Source organism: Galleria mellonella, unplaced genomic scaffold (assembly GCF_026898425.1).
Source record: "Galleria mellonella isolate WM207_F2 unplaced genomic scaffold, CSIRO_AGI_GalMel_v1 utg28, whole genome shotgun sequence".
Classification (NCBI taxonomy): domain Eukaryota; kingdom Metazoa; phylum Arthropoda; class Insecta; order Lepidoptera; family Pyralidae; genus Galleria; species Galleria mellonella.
Window position 1 is genome coordinate 4,917,725 of NW_026442064.1, and position 24,533 is coordinate 4,942,257.

A 24,533-nucleotide genomic window follows, 5' to 3' on the forward strand; every position below is an offset into this window, starting at 1 on the left:
ACTATAATTAGTGAACATTTTTCAAAAATCCCTATCATGTATGTAATGACATGAACCTGCTTTCACCATACAAATCCGAAGTTATCGAACGACACAAACACAGAGAAATGAACAAAATATGCAAAAACGGTTGAGTTCAACATTGAATCTTTCTACGTGTAAATTTTTCCTATAATATACATATATTTTAATTCAAGATCCTTATTATCTTTCGTGGTGTATTTTTCTTTTACTGTACTGTTTTTAGATTTCTTGTACTGCAAATACAAGATATTATGGTTGACAATCTATTAAATGGCAACAAAATAAACGGGAATATATATGGATTTATACCTATGAAGCCCAATTGTTTACTCCTGTAAACCATACTGATTGTAAAATAAAATTCAGTGTAGAAGATAATGTGTAACATAAACAAATACCGTCAAATTTAGAAACTGATACCTTTAATAGGCATGTGCATTAATATTGTATTATATTTAATGTTTGTTATACCTATATGTTATAATGCAATATGCTGTTGGTGTTCCTTAAATAAATAAATAAAATAAACTCTTCGTTTTTTAAGTGCATTGAAATTAATAATCTTACAAAATTAATTTGAAGAGAAGATTTTACCAGAACTATCATTTTGTTGCTAATGATTACTTACAACACTGTTATTGTTAATTTTTTTTACTTCATTTACACAGACGCGTAGATAGACTGCTAAACAAACAACATTGTATCGTTATGACGATTTGACAGTAGAGCTCCGCCACACTTCCGTCAATTTTTGAACGATCAATCACTGCTTACGAAACATAACGACGACGAAAATAACCTCTGTGGTACAGTGGTGTGCATGCTAATTCGTATAAACGAGTTTACAGGTTCGATTTCAACAGGGACAGTATAGAATCTATTTTTAAGCTACTTCCGCATATTTTCAATACGTCAATTCCTTTTGTAACATTGTTACAGGTTTACGTTGCCAAATTTGAACCGATTTTAATGGTACTTTCTGTAATCGATATGGTTTTTTTTATTTATTTACGCTTTTTTGCAGCATTTATAAATAATAAATACAGTAAATCTTAATAACAAGTGATACAAAAGGCAACCCAATTTAGCGCAGGTAAACCTAAATTGATAAAAATATATATATGTTTTTTTTTTCTTTATACCTGTCCGTTTTAAAACAACTGAATTATGATCTATTATAGTCTGTTGCAATATTTAAATAATAATTTAAGATTTATAAATTCCACTAACATTCTTCAAATATCTATATATTAACAGATAATTATAACGTATAAATATTTAACGAATTAACGTGTTATGACATTGCTATATTCTTTCCAATAGTTTTTCCTAAAAATCTGAAGTATGTTCTCTAATCTCTACTACTCTACTCTGGTCTTTGGGACAGAAAAGTAACATTTACAATAATGTAGTTTATTTTGCATCGTAGCTTTTGCTTTTTATCTTTCTTTGGAGATACGATTTCATTTTCTCTGGCAGTCATCACGATCGAAAAATTATTCGACTTTATTATATATTTTACTTTATTATAACACTTAAAACCTTTAAGCTGAATTTGTCTTTTTATATGTAATTTTGATTAATAGTTTTATTTATACCATTCTTGTAAAATTTGCATTTTCGTCCTAGAACATTGAACAATCTTCTTTTCAAATATTTTTTTCAAAATATTTTTTTTTAAATATTTTTCCTTTCAATTTTTGAGATTTTCATATAGTTTTTTTAATATCATTTATTGACAACATTTCATATTTCTATTGATTTTCTCGACTACCATCCTCGTATTTAATTTTTTTCGATTTTCTCTTATTTATCGTTTCTTACACATATGATATTTCTAATTTACTGCTTGTAAATATTGCTTCAATTCTGTATTATCTCGAAGTAACTTGGAACTGTTTCTTTTTACTTGTTTTCTACTGTAAACAGGCGCTAATGACGTAGAACTAGGAGTTTTATCATGAAATATACACATGCAATTATGTTAATACTGTCCGGTTTTAAAATATATATTATAAATGTTTATAAAACTCTACGCAATAAGTTATTTTAAGTACTAATGATAGGTACAATGAAATTTGAATTAAACATTTCTGTTTATGACAAAAGTAGATCTGGACGTTTGGAGGTGAAAGGAAGGATTTACAGAAATCCTATCCAGTTACGAAACCCATAGACGTAGACGAAAAAGTATTCACGTAATGAGACTCTATCAAAGTATAACATGAAAAAAAGAACATAAAAATAACAATTTAATACAACAAATAAATGACAATAATTATTATAAATACAACAATAATGAGTTGACCAATAGAATTTAACTAATGAGGTATATAAAAGTTTGATTCGACAGATTTGTGCTAGTGGCACGAGCGATTGTGTATCATCAACAACCCGGATTTATGTTCCTCAAATCGATAAAATAATGATGACATTTGACTCTTTATTACACGAGGCGATCGGTCAAGAATTCCGGATCGTAATCTCTTTAGTTATCATCTCTATAAATTAGTTGTAAAAAATGATATAAAAGCGGGTAAAGCTCACGCCTTGTGGTTATTGCGTCGTTGCAATGTAGTCGACAAATGGAGTTTGCTCTGCAAAATGTAGGGACTTAATGAAATTAAATTAATATTTTATTCCTTTTCGTTGGTGTCGTAGGAGGCGACTACGGGAGAGCGAGAGACGGGCAGCAGCGTCCCTTTTAATCTTTATTGACGATTGAAAAATTTGACGTTCATAAGCGGCTAAAATGTCCTACATGAATAAATGATTTTTGAATTTTGAATTTTGAATTTTTTAAAGTCTAACTGCGGTTGCCAATCTGCCTGCCAAGCATGACAACTACTGGCAAACCCCTTCAAGGGAGAAAATTATGTTCAGCAGTAGACAGTTAAAGGCTGATATGATGATGACGATGAATGTTTATTAAACTTAATTATAAGCACTTTTACTTAGTTTACTTTAAAATAGTATATATAGTATTTTTTAAAATATATATTTACTGCCTAGTTCGAAATGCAGTTTCAGCTGAGAAGAAGGGGCTTAAAACTCAGCTTTATTTTTCAAATTGATTTTACATTAAAAAATTTGAATGGATAAAATAAAGACTATCACTAATTTATTTTTTTAATATTGTTAAAAAACAAGAATCACAGCATACTGTGATTGTAGTTATGATAGTGATACTAATCTCGACTAGAAGCACCTGTTCACGAGTATGACAACTGGATCAGCCATCGTTGTGTTCAACCATATTAAAGGGGGAGAAAGGGATTGTTAGTAATGGAATCAAATAGCCCCATTACTAGCAATATACCCTGTCAGGTCGACCTCCACGTGGTTCCCCCTGGAAACCGTCGTGGCTAATTCTAGTTGAATTCGTCAGGATGGGCTAACTGACCTGCTTTCATCCTCATCAGTCATGCCTCATTGGTGCCCCGCTAGCGTATACCGTTAGCGCAGGTTACCATACTATTTTCACCCATAAAAAAAGACTTTTATTTTCGCCACCAATATTCGTCCAAAGAAAACCAATATATAGATATTGGAGCGATACCAATATTACCAATGTCTAATTCACATAGGAATTAAGCTTATACATTGCAAAATGAATTATCAAAATTGAGAAGTCAGAATAGCTTAACATAGTCACAAAAATATCGACTAATTGAAAAACCTCTTTCACTATCAATCAATACATATAATAAAATGGTAATTGGTCGCTATCTGTACATGGAAGATATATAAGAAAAACTATTATAGAGAGGGCTTTATGAACGCAATAGAATACAAAACGATGATTTTTTTAAATTTTTGTCTGTTTATCTGTACGTTGGTGCACGCTAATCTCAGAAACGGTTTAACCGATTTGTATGTGGTTTTCACTAACGCGTTGCGGTTTGCTCCACTTAACATTTAGTTTTTGTTTTACTTTAACTGGTTCATAAATAAAAAAGTTATTTCAATTTAAAGAATCACATAAAATGCTATACAATAACCAGTCAGTTGAATTTGCTGATTTTTTTTTTATTATGTGTATTGATTTTTGAAAATTCTGTCTACTCGTGCGAAGCCGGGTCGGATCGCTAGTAAAAAATAATTCCACTTTATTATTTGTCTTGAACTTGGCAATTATTGCATATAATTGCGGTACAGAACTGTTAAAACTTATCACTTGCTAATTGATAACGTTGTCATTTAAAATTGTTATTGTTTAGTTTGTTTATATAATGACCATCTAATGATAAAGCGGCCGCAGCTCAAGGACAATTGCTACATCAGAGACAACATTCGTAGCTTAGGTAACAAAACAAACATACAAAACTATTCAAACTATATAATACACAGACATGACTAGATATATGTGGATATGTTCTATATATAATATGTATTTACAAAAAAATATTAAGCCTTTCCATTAAACTGTCAACTATCCGTAGTACAAGCTCTGAGGGCCTACAATGAAATGTTTTCCGAAATTTCAGAGCCGAACGAAACACGAATTTAATGTTAAAATTACATAATACTTACATACCATTTAAAAATGTTACGTTTCATTTACTGTAAGAAAATTAAGTGTAAGAAAATGAATCCGAAAATTCGGAATTTGATTCCATGGTAGTTCCCTTGTTTAATTTGAGACTAGATGGCGCTGCGTAACACATCCAGAGGTTTTATTTAAATTAGACGTCTTAAGCTTTTGAACGTTTGATGTATTTAGTCTTTTGTGATCCATTAGGTAGGAAAACTTTGATTACTTATCGCAATGATTGGGTGAAGCAATTGCATACAAGCAATTACATTAATATAATAAATATAATGAGACATGTGTAAACACGTGCCTCAGAATCTAATGTCAATCAATTCTAATTAATGATTCATTAATAGTGTTCATAATAATAAATGTGTTTTCAACAATAGACAAAATTTCCAGACAATTAGGTAAGTTTGTTTTTATAAATCGTTTTATTTATTAGGAAATTTTAATTTGTTTTTTAATTAAAGAAACAATTTAATACCGGTGCTGCTAAAGTATTTTATAGTACAACAATAATATCATTTTCCAACCTATTAAGTATTGTTTTTTTATTCTGGTAAATAATAATTCTGCTTTAATATGTAAGTTTAAATAAATTTTAACAATTTATTACATACTGTCTGTCTAATAATAAATTAATAATTTATCGATAATTATAATTGAATATATTTTTTTATCTTATAGTCTTTACACTCTCGGAAAGTTTTTATGACCCGGGAAATACCGAACAACAGATCGTTCTTTACCCAGACGATTAAAGTAGGTTTATAAGACCTTCGAGGTTTTATAAGGGTATAAAGTTTTTTATAGTTTAAAATATGCGGACGCAGTTTCTGTTTCTATAAGTAATATAGTAAGAAACCATTATTTTTTTACTCGCAGATGGCGTATTTCAAATACGATTTTTTTTTTTATAAATAAGCATACAATAGTAAGTTACTTACCGTAGAATGTCTCCAGAAATGTATGAGGGCATGGATGTCGGTCGCCGGCGCCAGCAAGAGGTAGTCCCGCCATTCGTCGTAGCTTATATTTAGACTGCCATCTTGGTCCATCCTGGGAACAAACTCCTAAGTGTGAGCGAGACGAAACGATTTCGCAACAAACAGGTATGAAGAGCACACGCAAAATGGATGTTTCTTTTATTATTTATAATACGAAATCTACTTTCGCCAATGATGCGTTGTACATAGCTAATTAAACAGGTAAGCAATGATCGTTTTTGATGGAAAAATTTATACATGGTGTCTGTATGAAGCCGAACATAAGCACGTCAGTACAATCAACTTACATATAATACAATACTCGTATTATATCAAATTTGAAAAAAATTCCAAAATATCTTAATTTTCTAACACGGCATCTCTTGGCCGTATTAAAAAAGTACAAAATTTCGACAGTCCCTCTTGTTTTTAATTTTAAGCCCAATTTTTTGCTATTTACAATGGCAAACAAGCCGATGAATTACCTAATGACAAGTGGTAAGGGGACAGATAGGTAGATGTTCTTTATTGTTTCCTCCATAAGATAACAATTGTAAACTTATTATAAATACAAACAATTACAAGAAGAGATTAAACTAAAAAAACAATGGGCGACCTTATCGTGAAGAGCGATCTCTTCCAGGCAACATTTGGATGGAGAAGAGTAATTATAAACAGAGGAAAAGGATTGTTATTAATGGGGACTAGCGGCCCCATTGCTATCAATATACCCTGTCAAGTCAATCTCCGCGCAGTTACGCCTGAAAACAATCGTGGTAATTTTTTTATGTATTCCATGACTGTGAGGTAACTGATTATTAGTTTTCATCCTCACCTATCCCTCACTGGTGCCCTGCCAGCGTATACTGAAAGCGCAGATGGGGTTACCATTTCATGATCATCCATTACTAATGACAAGTGGTAATCGTCGCCTACAGACAAAAATGGTAAAACAAATCACAGAATGTCTTGATACTTTGTAATTTCACAATCATTTTCCACCTTTCAAATTTTACAGCGTTACAAACAGAATGCTTTGCAGCAGAAACAATATTGGGACAGAGGTATCTACAACGGATCTTATCTTATATTCGCATATGGGGTCAGCTAGGCTGTTGCACGTCGACCAATTGGGATCTTTTGTGCTTCCCCCTGCCTTATACCGTCATTTCATAGATCCTTTGTGTTACCTTAACGATATATCTACAACGGATAAACTGACATGTATATGAAGGCTTGTTAATGATGTACAACTAAGCTAAATGTGTGGTAACAACACAACGAGAATCAATAGTATTTATCGTTTTGTTAAATACAGTGACAAACATGTTCGCATACGATCATCGCTCCACATTGCTACGTACAAATCTTAGCTCATGTATTAGCGTCGAAGCCAGCTACTATGTGATTGATATATTATGCCGTTACAGCTGACTTCTCTCGACTTACCACCAGAAATTTGGCCACACTGCTTTTCTGAAACATTGCAGTGATACCACTTTAAATACTATATTGTCAGTAAGGCAGGCTGCGTTGCAAATATTAGTTTAGGATTACGTTTGTTAAACACGCTCAAAGGACTAGACGAATTTGTATTAAATTGTAAGTAGTAATAAAGTAAAAATAATAAATTAAAAGACAGATAGAGTAAATTCTCTCTTAAAACTTTATAGATTATAAATAAACAGATTAATTCACTCAGACAAAGCCACTATTATATGTATTATATTTGTTAGTTTATTTTTTAAATTATATATGAAAATAACATTTAAACAACCACATGTGTTAGAACATGCATTGAGAATAATGTTAGCTCTATATATATCTATGAAATTATCATTTCATATGGGGAAAATATGAAAAATGTAAAACCATAGAGTATCAAACAAATCAATTCCTCTAGAAAAGAGGCAAAAGATTATCGGTAAATACGTTTTCGTTAATACACGCATGAGATAGAGCAAGATGCCGAACGTCGTATTCTCGTCTCATGTACGCAATAAAATATATTAATTTGTTATTTTTCCAGTAGCATAAATATAGTATCTATAGTAATTAATTTATATTAATTGATAAATCTAATTACTGTATATACTCATATTTATGTATATTCGTAAAATAAAATTAAACACTATAAATAAATTAAAATATATTATATAAAAAATAAATAAATTTAATATACTATAAAATTAAATAATTTGTTTTGTAGGTAGTGTATTATTTTTTATTTATTTAAACTTTAATGCACATTGAAATTATGTACATATAGCAGACTTAACACCGGACGGTGTTCTCTACCAGTCAACTATTGGGCTAATCGAGAAATACATAAGTAGGCGGTGCAATATTGAATTGAAAAAATTTGAAATGTAATACTTAATATATAATTAGACTAATATAAACATATACAAAATATATTAAATAAATAAGTACATACATAAATAAATACATAAATATTAATATAACAATTAATTGTATCAAAAGAGCAAATGAAACAATCTGTCTATTACATTATTTACTTAACATATACGCATGCTCGAGCAAGTAGCTTTGTTTACAACATTATCCCGTGGCTTCGCCCGCGACCATGTCATGATTTTGAATAGCCTATAAACTTCCTTCAGAAAAGAGTTATCAAATCATTATCATCATCATCATATCAGCTTTTAACTGTCCACTGCTAAGCCTCACCTTAGGGGAGTTTCGCCAGTAGTTACCATGCTTTGCAGGCGGTTTGGCAACCACAGTTAGGCTTTGGAGATGTTTTAAGAGAGACGCTGCTGCCCATTCCTCTCATAATATCACCATAAGTTCTCTTAGGCACCTCTTATGACACCCACGGGAAAGAAAAGGAGGGCCCATTCTATGCCGGGACCACACGGGAGTTAAAAATGCATGTAAAGAATTTTCCTAACGCGACTGGTAGTTCCAGAGAATGGTGCAACATTTGCGTTTAATTATATTAGAATAGATATTCATAGCGCATACTTATAATCGATATATGCATCTTATATGAATCGTTAATATTGAGAGGACGAGATTGCTAGTAATGGAGGCTAAGGGTCCCTCTTCCCAGCAATATACCCAACTAGGTCAACCTCCCCGTGGTCTCCTCTGGAAACCATCGTGCTGAATTCCAAATATATTCATCACGATGGGCTAACTGACATGCTTTTTTCATTCTCATCTATTACTGGTGCCTCGCCAGCGTATACCGTTAGCACAGGCATTCCATTACCATTCCATTATCATCCATTAAAAAAAAATACAATAATAATAACCTTAACTATTACACTGTCCTTGAACGTGTTTATGTATGTTTTGTCTTATACATAAATAAATAAATGATTGGTTTCGTCTGGAAGCATTATACTGAAACGATATCATTCCGATAAGTGAAGATGTGACCTCATAATTAATGATGGTATTTGCCGCTGTGGAGGAAATTGATCGATGTCAACAACGTGAGAACAGTCTCTTCAAACGTGTTCGATTAGTTTTTTTTTTTTTTACAAAATATCGACCAATTCGAAAAATAAAGACATGAATGAAGTGAAGATCATGTTTTAAGTAAAACAATAAATAACAATAGTGACTGAAAGAGCAAGTAATCGCAACATTTTAAAATGAATGAATATACACATAAAATAGAGAAATGAATATATCATTTTGATAAAGTATATAAATAAAAATTCAACACTGTAGTATGTTACTGTGCTGAATTTCGACAGAACATTGACTGTTGCGTCAAATAATAGAATGTTAATATTTATAAAGAACTAACAAACACGGCAAACGCGGATCTGTCATAAAAATTAAGGATATGGGAATCTTGATCATATAGCGGCATGTGAAACTTTACAACTTATTCTCATACCTACCAAATATACATATTTTTTTTTTATAAAAATCGGTAGAGCCATTTCGGAGGAGTGCGACTACAAACACCATGACTCGAGATTTTTATATATACCTAATTTCTCTTAAAGGAATTTGTTAGTAGGCAGTTCTAAAAAGTAATGTTATGGGATTTCATAGATATTCCCTTACTTAGGAGGGAGAAGAGATTGTTAATAATAGATTTCCTATTGACATCATTGCTAGCTATACTCTGTCAAGTCGATCTCCACGTGGCTCTACCTGAAAACCATCGTGATTGATTCTTAATTATTCATCACAATACGCCAACTGACCTTAATTCATTCTCATCTATCATTCTACACTGATGCCCCGCCAGGAATTATCGATAGAGCAAGTGAGGTTATTCCATTATAGTTTATAAAAAAAAAAACCTTACTTAGAAGATGTCTATCCAATCGCTAGACAATATGTTATCTAAATTCCCTGGAGTTGCTTTTTTTTATTTGTAAGGGCCTTATAGAGATGGTCTTGTAATGAGGGACTATCATCATCCAAAATGATGCAAAATGCCATGAAATGCGATTAAGTCAACGAAACAACACACAAATGGGAGACAAGTAAAACTCGAGACGCAGCCCTTTACTATGGCTCTTGACCAAAGCTATTCCTCTAATGAAAAGAAATATAATTTACTGGTTGACACAGCAATTGCTGTTTGCTTTATCAGACCTATTTTTTCTTATCTGATTAAAAACTATTCCATCAAGTTGAAGTAAACAATACACATTAGATATAATAGACACAATAGACTTTAATAAAATAATTATATTTCTCTTTACTACACACTCAAAAAATCTACACTTATCCTACTCAAACGAGATGGTGCATATTTACATCATTAGTTTTTTCCTATTATTACTAATTATACAAACTAAAATTTATTAATAAATAAATAATTGTCAAAATATGCAATAATTTAAACATTAATGGAACATTATATTCCATTTTTTAGTTTTATTATTTCCCCTTATAAATCTATAAGAAAATATTCTGCAATTCCGAGATTTCTATATATCCCGGATTCATAAACATTTAAAATTCTCAATTTAAAACATTTACATTTCTCAATAAATTTAAAATTCAAAGTAATTACTTTGCCACGGAATCAATTAGGTTTTAATGCAATGATAACGGATTTTACAATAACGAAACTATATCCGTATATATTAAATTGATAATAAGAAAACAGTTGTTCAAATAATTTACAATTAACACAACGTATAGTATCTATGTCGCGTTTTAACCAATTTTGAATAAAATTCTTACTGACTTTCGCCGGCGACTTAACAAGTCACATTCCATCGTCCTTATATGTCTTTAGTTAAATTTAAATACCTACCATTAAATGCTAAGCGGAGAGGTACAGTTACCTTTATATTTAGAACATTAGATTGAGAATATCGTTTTGCATATTTCGAGTATATTAAATCTTTAGTTATAACATTAATACAATTTATTATTATTTTTTGGCCACTATCTGTTACGTCTGGATATCAGAAGAGAACCAATTAAATAGATCATTTCTAGATAATGTATCAAGATGAAACATACGCCAATGTTTAAGGTAAATCTTCAAGAATATAAATATGAAAAGCACATTCATTTTGGTGCAGTAGTTTTTGCATGCTGCCAAAACAAACAGACAGACTGTTTTGTTATTTATCGGTGTTAATAAGACCAGATGCCAAAATAGTAAGAATTTTTCCTTAATATCTCCCATGTACAGATATATCCTACCTACAATTTTATTAGTAAGATGATGTCAGTTTATATGTATATATCTTTTAAAGCATAATCAGGCATACGGGTCAATAAACAGATTGCATTTTTGGAACTTAAAACGCATTATTTGTAGAAGACAATTTAAAAATCTTTAAACTTAACAATAATACCTTGTACTATAACAAAAAAGTGTTAAAAGTTAAATGTTAATCGATTGTTACACATGATTGCACAATTAATTTATTCCTTACATCTAAGTAAATACCTCAATATATAAAATCCTCGTGTCACACTGTTCGTTGAGCGTTGTTCGCTCGACCAATTTTAATGAAATTTAGTAAATGTGTATTGTTTGCTCTAACTTTCAGATATAGTTTTTATTTCGATTAGCAGCGTTGTTCTCGATATTTTGGACCCATTTAAAGGTATGGCGGGGATTAAATTGTAAGTACATATTAACTACCAGCTATGCCCACGACTTCGTTCGTCTGACCATAACGTAATTATTGGGTTTACTTCAAGCAATAAGCAATAATAAGTAAATCAAGTAGTCAAAATTATATTACTAAGAGTTGAGCGACCGAATAGACTTTATGAAACAGATATAAGTAAGAGTTTCAAGAACTGTGAATTTGTACGGAAAAATCCGCGTATTGACAATAAATAAACCGTTCAAGAACAAACTTAAAAGTAGAATATATCATTGCGATAAGATATAGAAATGTCTGCAAATTTTAAAGCATAGTAAAACGCCTTTATCAATATGCGATAAATAAGCAAAAGACACCAGCGCAGTTCACTTGATTGATTGCTAGCTTATCAAATGTGAACCACAGGTACTAACCTTAATCTATGTTATCAAAGGAATAATTAAGATTATAATGTATCAATGGGAACCCAGGGGAGTCAGAGACAAATAACAACATAATGCATGATAGAAACACAACAAAAAAATAATAAGAAAAAAAACCAATTCGCTTTTCAAAATTTGCTCTATTGCCAATGCCATAGCCAATATTTTTTTCATTCGCTTCAGCAGTAAAATAGTAGGTAATAATTAATGACGAATACCTTTTTAATAAATTAGTCGCCTCGTTCCTTCCGATCGCAATGCCCAAATCGGCAAACGCCGATATAAGTTCTTCCAGATCAACTTTTCCTGTAATAGACATTTTAAAAGAAACAATAATTATATTGTAAGACAATGAAAACTTATAAAGATATGTGAATGTTAAAATGTTTTGCATGTTCCTCTATGGATTCAGAATTTGTGGAAGTCAAACGGAGATATCATAAGAGATTCATTTTAAATACACTATCGGGACTAAACGCGATAAAAATTATTTTTGCAAGTAAATAGTACCTCCATAGCTGCTTCTTTATTACCGACACGTCAAAACACGTGGATTGCACAACGTTACGTAAAAAAATCGCGTTAAGTCCTGATGATGTATTTAAAATATGTGTGTATAAAAGCGATATTTAAAATTTAAATAAATATCTATATGTCAAGCATCAATTGTTATAATTTTTATAAATGCCCCTGAGAATAACGTTACGAAGACAGTGAAGTGTATAATAAATACATTTTTAATAAATACAATGGAACAAAGTAAATGTATTTTTAAAATTTTTGAATAATAAGTATTCATATTATGTGATTAATATAATGGAATTCCATCAAAAAGCAACATGAATTTATGTTAGTTATAACTCAATTACGTGTGAACAGTAAATATCGATAAATTTGGTAACTGATAAACCATACAATATACTGGATTAACGTCATAAAATACAACTACGGGATCCTGTAATAAACCAGCGCAAAAGAAGCAAAACTCGGAATAAAACCTCATAATATATGGTTTTATTTTGAGTGTAATATATTCTAGTCACCTTGGTAATGGTCTAATATTTTTGCCTAATGGAGAGAGAAGTTTGCTCATAATTTTTATATATTTTTGTTCATATATTTTTTGGACTCTATGCCTTGTGTTTTGGTACGACTCTATTTTTTCCGCTGCTGTCGAATTTTTTTTCCTCGTTTTGTCGATGGTGTGTTAAAAATATACCAACTCAGAAAACGCATCGTGCATTCAATTTACTGGGTCACATACTGTCCTACAGTTTTATATCCAGCATTGGAATGTTAATGGATTGTTGTGATAATATTATAACTGCTTCGTGAAGATGTAATTTCGGTATTTACAAAAGTGTTTGACGTGGTTTTCCAAACAACTGCTCTACCTATATTTAAGAGTACCTTTCAGAATATAAAGCAAAGGACTCTTTAAGTCGTGACTACTCTTCACATACTTCTCAATGCACAAAGTATAGGATTCTTAGGCTGTGACTATTGTTCACGCACCTTTCAAGACAAAATAAAAGATATACTTAAGTTGTTACTACTCTTCACGCACCTTTCAGAGCAAAAAGCAAAGGACTCATTGGCTGTGAATATTTCTCACGTACCTTTCAGAGCATAAATCAAAGAACTTTTAGGTTGTGACTACTCTTCACATACTTTTTAGAGCACAAAGCAAAGGACTCTTAGATTTTGATTACTCTTCACGTACCTTTTAGAGCACATAGAACTCTTAGGTTTTAATTACTCTTTACACATTTTTCGGAGCATAAAGCAAAGGACTCCAAGATTGTGAATACTCTTCATGCACCTTTTAGAGCACAAAGCAAAAAACTCTTAGGCTTTGATCAATCTTCTAAAGCACAAACCAACGAGCTCTTAAGTCGTGACTACTCTTCATGTACCTTTCAGAGTACAAATCAAAAGACTCTTAGGTTGTGACTACTACTACTATTCATTTGAGGATATTGTCTTCTGAAGTCAAGAGTTCCTAGGTCACCTTCGTTATATATGAAAGTCTTTGTGGCTTACCAGGTGACGACTCTACGTGCCCTCCAAAGAAGGAAGCGAGTGACAATATACATTTGGTTTTAAATTCAAACATGATTTTGAAGTTGCGTTGGTAATGATGGATTTGGGGAATGCACTCACCATCTTTGTTCTTGTCCAAATGCGAAAACTGCAGTCTGAGATTCTTCTCGTGTTCCCGCACGTAATGTATAAACTCGGATAATGTGATGTCACCGGCATCTTTCCCACCGGATTTCGCCAAGAATTTCTGGAATATTTACCATTTGCATCTTACTGATATAATAATTGTAACTGGACGATGTCTGTATACAAGAGATATTAATAAAAAAAATATATGACCGGTCTTAATAGGAGCAATAGAAACAATTGCTATAGTTTTTATTAGTCTTATTTATAAAAAAATCGATAATTGCCTTTCTATGTTTGTTCCGATACCATGCAAAAACTACTACACCAAATTGAATGCTGTTTCTACAGTTGTGTTCCTAAAGGACTAAGTTAAGTCTAAAAAAAAAAACAATGTGCACTTTATCTTAATACACCATCTAGAAGTGGTTACCTACTTCCAAAGCCCACGCGTACAAAGTGACGCAAATTTATTTTTGAGCTTGTATTTAATTCACGACATAATTTAAATGCAAGCTCAAAAATAAATCTGCCTGTCTGAGACTACTTTCTGAGAATAAAATTTCAAAGACCCTACACGACACGTTTCGCAACTTCCGTTCCACAATAATGGTGAAACATATGAATTTTTATACAAAAAGAGAGAAAAATTTAATATAATATTTTGGAATAAATTTAGTCAAAGTGTCTGACCTGTCTAAAATCTCTTTGTGCTACTAAACTATAAGGGGGAAGAATGGAAGGTAATTAAAAATTTTGCTCCACAAAAAAAATACTGATTTCAAATATGTCAAAACCAGTTATTTTGATTTAAAAATTAAAGTACTTAATCAATTTTGATAATGTTTCTTTTGAACCAATCTGAAATAATATTTATGTGAAAGCACAAAATAAGGTAACAAAAATAAAAAAAATAAAAATACGACCGAATCAAGAACCTGCTTCATTTTGAAGTTAGTCGAAAATAAGATATTATTAAGAGACTTTTAAAATTCATATTAATAATGTGTGCGACTGTGTGAGTTATGTTTGCCAGAGGTTACTTTAGGGCAATGTTTCTCAAAATGGGGCATAACGCCTCTTTGTGAACGCTTAAGATTCACAGGGAGGCAGTAAACAGCTCAGACGAAATTAAGGAGCGTTGAAGCGATTAATATGCTATGAAAACTCATATACACATATAAAGCACACTATAATCAAAGTTATTAAAGTTATGATTCCAATTATGATGTTTAGAATATGGTGTGTGATGGTGGTGTGCTTTTTCAGCCAGAAAAAAAAAACCTGAGACACTGTGACCTTTCCTTGATCTTTTGTGTTCGCCCTTTTTTATACTTCGCTATTCCTATCAGTGATAGGAATTTTAAGATGTTTTTAGTAGCGGTGTTTTTTTATCTCTTCAGTCTGCAAAGTGTATTTTCCAAAGGAGATATACCGTTTATGTATGAGTGGGATACAGCCACAAATAAAGTGCTGCAGCGTTTCCTCCTACCTGTGACGAATTTTGCACTTTTTGGGCATGAGCCTAGTCGGGCCATGTTCTTGTTTAGTTTGCAGTGTCCATAAAATGCGGTGTAGTAAAAAAATTAGGACCGTTATTAAGCAGTTCACGATATAAGTTTAGCTGTGTCTGCTGTTTAAAGTCCTTTTATGATTGTTAGCGTAATCAATTTGTACAGGATAATATTTTCAAGGCCATTGCAAGAAACGTCTACTCAAAAATGAAATACGAACATACACTTTGAATGTTAATAAAAAAAACCTACAATGATAACCATGGCCGTTGCAACTTTTACTTCAGCCTTAACCAATAAGATATTATTCAGTACATATACATAATGCCTCTGTGGCCTTGACCATGCTATCACATAAGTGAAGCCTTACTTTTTCTATTATCTCGCATACTGTACAACTCTAACGACGAATCAAGTGCACTATTGTGTATATTTATTTATTTAAAGTAATTTTATTAAAGAGAAGAGGAAAGATTTTTCAACTGATTTCAAAAAGTAGGAAATTCTAAATTTGATTGTTTTTTTTTTTGTGTCTATTTCCTAATAATTTTGTTCGTTGTAAATCGATTTCTGTTTTTATCTGAAAGGATATACTAAGAAAAAAAAAAAAAGAAATATGTATTTAGTGCTTAATTAAACACTTAATTACAAAAATATTTAACAATAAAATAAAAAGAAAAGCACTAAAATGTTGTCACTCAGGTATATGCCATATTGTTTTGAACATGACGCTGATTTTCAGTGTACCAATTTGTTAAAGAGAGAGAGCACTACATAAATTCAAATAAATAAAATACTGAAATGTGTAATAACAAATTATGTGTAAAGTACGTACAAACAAAATTAATAACAGAAACATTATTTTAGGAGGATTATACATACGTATATAAGGACCGACTTACAGATTGGTCCTTATATATGTATGTATGTATAATTACAAAATAGTGATTGGTAGTTTAGACAAAATTTAGATAAAATTTTAGAACAAAATAATTGATTTTGTCACAATTGAGATGGTTTTTTATGCATGACGTATCTTTAATTTATTGTTTATAATGTATTAACTCAAAAAATATATATTGTCAACCAACATAACTAACATTCACTGACTTATAGAAAGCAGTGAGTAATATGGGCTAACCGTATGAAGCCGGGGCGCTAGTTTCGTATATTTTACCAAAGGGAGACTATACAAAAGTCGATTGCTTGGATAGCTCTGTCCCATTCGTGTTTCAACCGTAAAGCAGTTGTGTTGTTTGCATGGCTGTGTTTCAGTTTGAAGGATGGGATAGGGCGTGAATTTACTGGGTACGGAGAAATAATACCTGAATCCTCAAGAATGGCAACGCATGGGGGGTATCACGGGCGAAACAGTATACTCTGTTATGTCCATGGTACTGCTTATGTCTATAGGCAACGATTACCACTTACCACAAGGTGGGCCGGCAGATTGTTTGCCATTTTAAGTTGTATAAAAAAAATATATTTTAGTCATTGCTTTATTGTCTCACAATTATATTTATAATTCGATTATAAGAATGTCTCAATGTATTTCACTGTGATGAATTGTGAAGAGAAAATAAACTTATTATTATTAATATTATATCATTGTATAGTATACTTTCATAATCTATCTTCAATGGGTAAAAATTGGTTCACTGCAGGATTCTTTTTATCATCCATCTTTAACGGATACTAATAAACTAAAAAAGTCATTGCCAAATGTTGGTAAGAGCGCTTTTAAACGTACAAATGTACGGTTAAGTATGAAATTTAGTAGTGCCTGCACTACCGATGGTGCCAAGTTTTGGCAATCTGTACTAATATCAGAAAAACGTAAAGTTTATGAGTTTGGATGTTCGCGGTAATCTCCGATACTACTGATCCAATATTGAAAAATCTTTCACTTTTAGAAAGGTATATTATCTCTGAGAGGTATAGGCTACTTTTTATGTTGGCAAATATATATTTTCAATAATTAAATCACAATAAATGTAATTGGATTGGAATGGATTGAAACTATTTGATCGCCTACACTTGTCTATATCACTGCAAAACTAAGATCGTTGATTTTTTTAAAATATTTTATACAAAATAATAAAACTCATATATGTGTATTTTGGAAGTAGGAAAGCAACAATAAAGAATCACGTCTACATGATGTATCAACATAAATCATACAAGTTACACATTCAGTAATACAACTGTGCAAACCACATTCAAATTTGTGGCGTAGTTTTTGCGTCTTACTGGAACATACAGATGGATATTATAAAAATTATTATTACGATTTCTATTACTCTTATTAAGGCACCTCGTATATTTTTTTCTTAAATATCCCCTATGTACAAACATCGTCTAGTTAAAATTTTATTATCAGTAAAAAGTGAGATATCAACATGAATGCCAGTCGAATAAAACAAAACATAATGATTCCACTAAACTAAATTTAAATTTCAAAGCAATGAATATGTTATTGAATTTGACAGTACAAATATCATGTATGAGTCATGTACGGTATAATAGACCGTGATCCTATTTAGGAAGCAAAGATCGGCACGCCCTTGTTGCCTGTATTAAAAGTTGACTCAGTAAACGAGTTGTTTACTATCAATGAGTTTTTAAACTTTACTACAGTACAGTACACTACGCTTGGTACAATCGCACTATTACTGAGCTATTTTAACTAATAATTTCTAAAATTTAATACTCACAAATGTCAATGATTAGTTTATTCGTACTAATTTTATATCATAAAAATAATAGTACCCATAAACAATTAAATTGCTAGAATAAAAAAAGGTTTTTATTACTGAAAATTATGTCTAATAAACATGGATAAAAAGACATGCCAAGACTTGTAAAGCAGACTGTTTTGTCAACAACACTGCCGCGATTAATTTGAACAAATTAATAAAATATACCTGAGTAAATAGTATTTAAAGCAAGTTATTTATTTTAGGTATTTCTTATTTTATCCATAACATAATAGTAATATCAAACATAATAGTTTTATAAAAATAAAAAAAAAATGGAATGCGTTAGTATGAGTGCGATCATGCAGGTAAAATGTAATTATTTAGAATCATTTTAAAAATATGTGTAACAAAGTATTTTCCCGTTAAAATGTAGGTACTAATATTATTTTGTAGACAGTGCAAGCGCAGACAAGACAAGCTTAGTGTTAAAATCAACTTGCTCTAAATTAAGTACAAGATCGTGCCACCGTCCTGTTGACCAGCCGCTGTCTAATTCTGGCTCAGACATTAAAAATGCCTCGAAACTCGCACACATGTATATGTGACAATAAAAATCCAAAACAAATATATGAAAATAATATATGTATAGACCAAGATACATGCGTATTATAATTTGAACAAATATTTGTATAATCTGGACAAATATTTGTTAACTAGCCACTGAAAATCATATCTACCATTTACGTAACAAGTGACAACCTTAGATAAAGATGTCAGTATATTATTATAATACGTGTATGGCGACAACTATTTTAAAAACCCATATATAATAAATAATAATAGGCACTTAATTTTTTTTGAACGTAGAATCATAATTATAAAAAAATAGACCTTGGATTCGGTATTGAGTTCCCTACCCGTTACCCGTCAACACAGATATCGTCATTAAGAACTAAATATATAATGAATGCACTCCATTAATTCTACAACAATGTACACTTAGGATTAATGCAGACTTGGAACTATGCTAGACATAAATTAAAGATAGCAGTTCAATCCAAAACTTATTTTTTGTCTATTCAAATTTAAAAAAGAGTATGACCTATGACATATCCGCAATAGACGCTTTATACGAAAAATTTATCGTCCCCAAACCAGACCCTCGTTTGCGCAGACCCTTTCGTATATCTCGTCGATAAAATGACAAATGAAAAAGTGACCGAGCTCTTAGTATGTACATCACGAAATCACTTGCATAAACTAGTCACATAGAATCACCCGGTAACTGTACACTGTTTCCAGTAAGCGAACCCATTGATGCAGGAAATATTAATTGAGTAGTTCGTACATTGTAATGTAAATGTAACAGAGCATATAATGAAAGTAAGTAAACCGTTCTAGCTGAAATTAATGCATCCCAACTATAGACATACAAAAGATCTAGACTTCCACACAGTACATACATTTAAATAAAAATGAAAAAATTGTTATTGTAGGTCAAAGCATGAGCAGTGCAGTAAATATTCATATTATAAATATTGTAAAGGTAATGTATGTCAAAAGTAGTAGATTATTATAAGTATTGTTAAGATACCTAACTATATAACCTACTAAACTGTACATTGTACATACATATCTGTCACTCCTCCCATTAGGGTAGACAAAAACAATAGAACGCCAAATGCTTCCATTCAAACATACCTCTTTCGCTTCCTTCACATTCATCGATCTATTCATACATGCTCGCTGGTTACGGGCACTTTTAATTTGGCCCTTTTTCAGCACGTCGCCTATTTGGTCGACGTACGTCCGTTTCGAAAATTATATATAATATATATTATTGACTGATAATGAAGCTGTCTGTAGGTGAAAAAAATGATGAAAAATTGATTGAGCAGTTTTTCAGTTTATCCATTACAAACAAACAAATAAATCTTTCTTTCTTATAATTTTAGTTTATAATATAGTTCATTTTTCTTCTTTATTATATATAAATATAATGTCACTTATATTTATATTATATGCCTAAAAAGTAATTTTGTCGAATTACGAAACTACAATGCCATAACATTATGAATTTATCAACTAGATATTAGATATCTCTGATATCAAAGTACGACTGCTTAAAGAAGCAGACAGATCCACAATAAAAACTTATTTTCGAGTAGAAACTAAGTACATTATATTACAAATTGATGTACAAACGAGTAATGGTGCAGATGTGACGTAATGATGTCTCAGTCTATTTATACACAAAAATATTATACTACGAGCGTACAGGAAATTATTTTAGCAGATAAAAAAAAAAAAACTAATTACCATGGTCAGTAATAGAGACGTAATGTTAAAACTGGTTAAGCCACGTGTAAATTTCAACTAGCGATCAATAAAAATGAAATAAAAACCGAACCGCCTAGAAGGTGAACTATAACATCTGGCACTGAATACACGAGTACGTATAACAGAAAAGGAGAGAGTCGAAATTAAGAGGCTGTATTCCAAACTGAACTTTCTCAGAATGGATATAGATCGAAATTTAGAAATCTTAAAACATTTCAACATTCCAAAATTTTCATTGAACACATGAAATGACGCTGGTGTTATTTTTTTAATTTCTACCATGTTCCTTGGGTTAAATTGCTCGATTACAAGAACGCTACCGCCAGATATGGTAGGATTATTATTATTACTATTTCAGCTCTTTTTATTAAAAAAAAAATTCAAACATATAACAATGTCTATAAATTCTTTAACGCTTCCGTTAAAATCAATCCGTTACTTTATTTGCTACTAGTGACTTGCGTCGGTTTTACACGCGTTTCTTGAAAAATAATCAATCAATACCAATTAATAATAAAATCAAACAGTCTATGTTACTTGCTGATAATGTAGCTTTTATAGGAGAAATGTTAATTAAAACCAATTCAGAAGTTCTTGAAAACCATTATAAACAAAAGTTAAATCTTTTCTCCTTATAAAATTAGTTTAGATTTAGATAAAAGTCATACATACTAAAACATTCATTCACAATCATAATAAATGTACGAAAATACCTCACCCTTCATTCTATAGGAGGTTTCCCCACACAATAATGTTTAATGCTTTCTCTAATTAATTCAGTGCCTTGCCAAGGTGATTCACGGGAAATGCTACCCTATCTTAAGAAGCCTTATTTCTTGTTTTATTCAATTAATAATTTTGCTATGTCCTTTATCTTAAATAGGTAATATGGGTGTCACAGTGTATTCTGATTAACTGTAATCTATGCTGTAACATGCACATGCACAGTCATATCATGCTATCAAGTTAAAAAAAAGTTGTTTAAAATAAATAAATTTTGAATATCAGTGAAGACATTTTTAAAAATTAATTATTAAATATAGATTAGAAACTTGTAAAATTATAAATAAGTACTTAAAAATGTAAATAAAAGATATATATTTAGAAAAATTAAATATTGATACTCGAACATAAGTGTTTAGTCTGTAAATCAGCTACTTTCTATTAATTTTTATTAATATTAATAGAAACAATCTTACATTAAACTGTAAGATTTTAGAAATACTTCATTATTTGTTACTGAAGCATATTTTGACAGCTAAATCACATTGCACATAGAATACCTAAATACAGCCTAATATGAGGAAACTATTTTGACTTGGCACTTCAATAAACAGGCATTTGGGTTAATAAAAAATCCGCTATTTAGTGACTAAATGAGGACAGAAATAACATATCTCAAGTATTGATAAGATGTAGGTGAACAGTACATCAACTATTGTAGATATAGACACCAGATCCTGTTTCGAAGGTATGTAACAATATAAACCATATGCTGGACTCTTATAATAATCTACAATTAGGTTGATTGGAGTAATCATATAGTTATAAAGTAGTGATGGTGTCTACATAAACAATAATGGCCTATTTGAGACGCTAAGTATGAAAATCTACTGTTAAACAAAAATATAGTCTACTGTATTGGAAAAAATACTGATAACTTGTGATTATAACAGTCAATTATATTTGAAAGAATCTATTTGGAAAGCATAGGCATATTTAAGATGGGTAGGGACAGAATGGGTCGTGCCCAACCTGTATATGAGTAGAGCTTTTGATTGCATATCTGAAAGTATATAATATACACCTTTATAAAGAGCCAGACTGACAGTGACAAAGTCTTAAATATACCAATGTTGGAGAGGACAAAAGAATTATGTTCACACATTGTGGTGATATACCAGTAGGCTTCAAAACCCTGTACACAATTTTAATACAATTGGTCTTGTATAACCTGCCGATGTGAATGTACCAGTGATAATAAGTAAGAACGAAATCAAGTCACTTAGCCTGTCATGGCAAGTTCGGTAATAAGTTATTACAATCGTTTTCAGGGGGACAGCATGAATGTTAACCCAATAGAGTATTTTCTGGCATTGGGATTATTTGTCCTAACAAATCCCCTCTTCACTACATTAACTATTAATATTTAGATATAAAAATTAGATTACTTAATTTCATTACATTATTATTTTTAAATGAATGAAACACATTCTAAGAACTAAAAAGCTTATAAAATGTGACTGTACATTATTTTAAATGGATTTCTTATTCTCTTCTTTCATGTAATGTTAAGATTTAAATTATAGATTATAGACTAACAAATGAGACACTACTTTAGTTATTTTTATTAATGACAAATTTCAGTTTAATACATTGCAAAAGGAAATCAAGAAGTGGAACCCATAGTAAAAGAAAACCTATCTTTATTACATTTTTTATTATATTAAATATATACAAAATAATCGAGGCAATTAATTCCGATTTTTAATAGATATTTATTAGTTAGGCACACGTTATATTAAGTGCGATTTTAAAATCTAAAATGTTTAGTGAACAAGAGATATTACAAATTAAAATTTAGGTAAATGTACACACCAGCAGCACATGCTGATGGTAACGCTTCAAATATCGGGTGAAACCACCGTTACATTTAGGCAATTACGAAAGGAATTCTAACCTCTGCATAGCTTCGATTAATGTGAGGAGCCAGCTCCTTGAGTGCGACGGACAGATCATGGATGTCAATCTTGCCATTTCCATCGTTGTCTAATTTAGAAAACAATTTTTCTAATCTTTCTTCGTCTTCTTTTGGCAATTCCTCTAATTCCAACGGCGGATGACACTGAACCATGGTGTCTGTTGTAAACGTAAGTACTACTTGTTATACAACAAGATAATATATCTTCATACGATTTCGTATGGGCATACATAACTCTAGCCTAACGAATTATTTTTTTAATAACATTTTCAGGAAATTCGCACTCGCTTCCCTACAGTTCAAATGGTTTTGACAGCTACTTTGCGCACTACGCACACATTCACATCTATGTTTCAACATTCTCATGAAATTCAATAAACACGTACATCTCTACAGTTATTGGCACACAGCTTTATCTATGCGCCTGTATTTTCTAGGCCATCAGACATTAACGCCATCTGTGTTCCCAGTATCAAATTATTTAGAATAGGTAGTATATTGATTTTGTAAGGCTTCGGTTACAATAATAAAAAATTATATAATATATTTTTATGAATTCTCTTTAATGCTTATATACATATGTATATAATTTTATTAGATTATAGCTAATTACAATTTTTTTTAACTTATACCATACACGGAAGGTTAGTCTTTAGTCTAACATTATAACTGTAAATATAATGTATAATAAATAATACCTGGGCAGTAGTATTAACATATGGTTTAATTTGTTATTATCCTATTCATATAAATGATCAATTATTATTATCATATATATAATATTATATTTCCTATATAATCGTAATGAGTCATTATCAACATTTTAGTCGGGATCTACTTTCTGATACCATTTTAAGTACATGTCAAATGGAGGATTTAAGTATAAACCTAAACAGATAGATGAATTAAAATACTCTCGATTTAATATGTAGCTTTAATTTTTCGCTTTTAATAAGTAAGTACCTAAATTAAATACGTACCTGTTCATTTTCTAATTTGTAAGATATATTTAAAAATGTACTTGTTTATAAAATATGACAGTAGAACATGGTATGAAATAAAATTTA

The 24,533-nt window shown here is 30.9% G+C and overlaps 1 protein-coding gene across 2 annotated transcripts in view; it reads right to left on the minus strand.

The window, feature by feature from the left end:
- The window catches only part of LOC113519768 (calcium-binding mitochondrial carrier protein SCaMC-2), a 62,846-nt gene extending 39,042 nt beyond the window's left edge, over positions 1-23,804 (minus strand). The window contains exons 1-5 of one of the 2 annotated variants that reach the window (XM_052895409.1): positions 23,446-23,804; positions 14,207-14,333; positions 12,262-12,349; positions 6,997-7,023; positions 5,509-5,620 (exon numbers count right to left, since the gene is read on the minus strand). In XM_052895409.1, coding sequence (XP_052751369.1) covers positions 5,509-5,620; positions 6,997-7,023; positions 12,262-12,349; positions 14,207-14,333; positions 23,446-23,619 — 528 coding nt within the window. In that variant the 5' untranslated portion in view covers positions 23,620-23,804. The remainder of the gene's footprint in view (positions 1-5,508; positions 5,621-6,996; positions 7,024-12,261; positions 12,350-14,206; positions 14,334-23,445) is intronic. The other variant, XM_026904965.3, reaches the window with a different exon arrangement.
- Between the last annotated feature and the right edge of the window lie 729 nt (positions 23,805-24,533).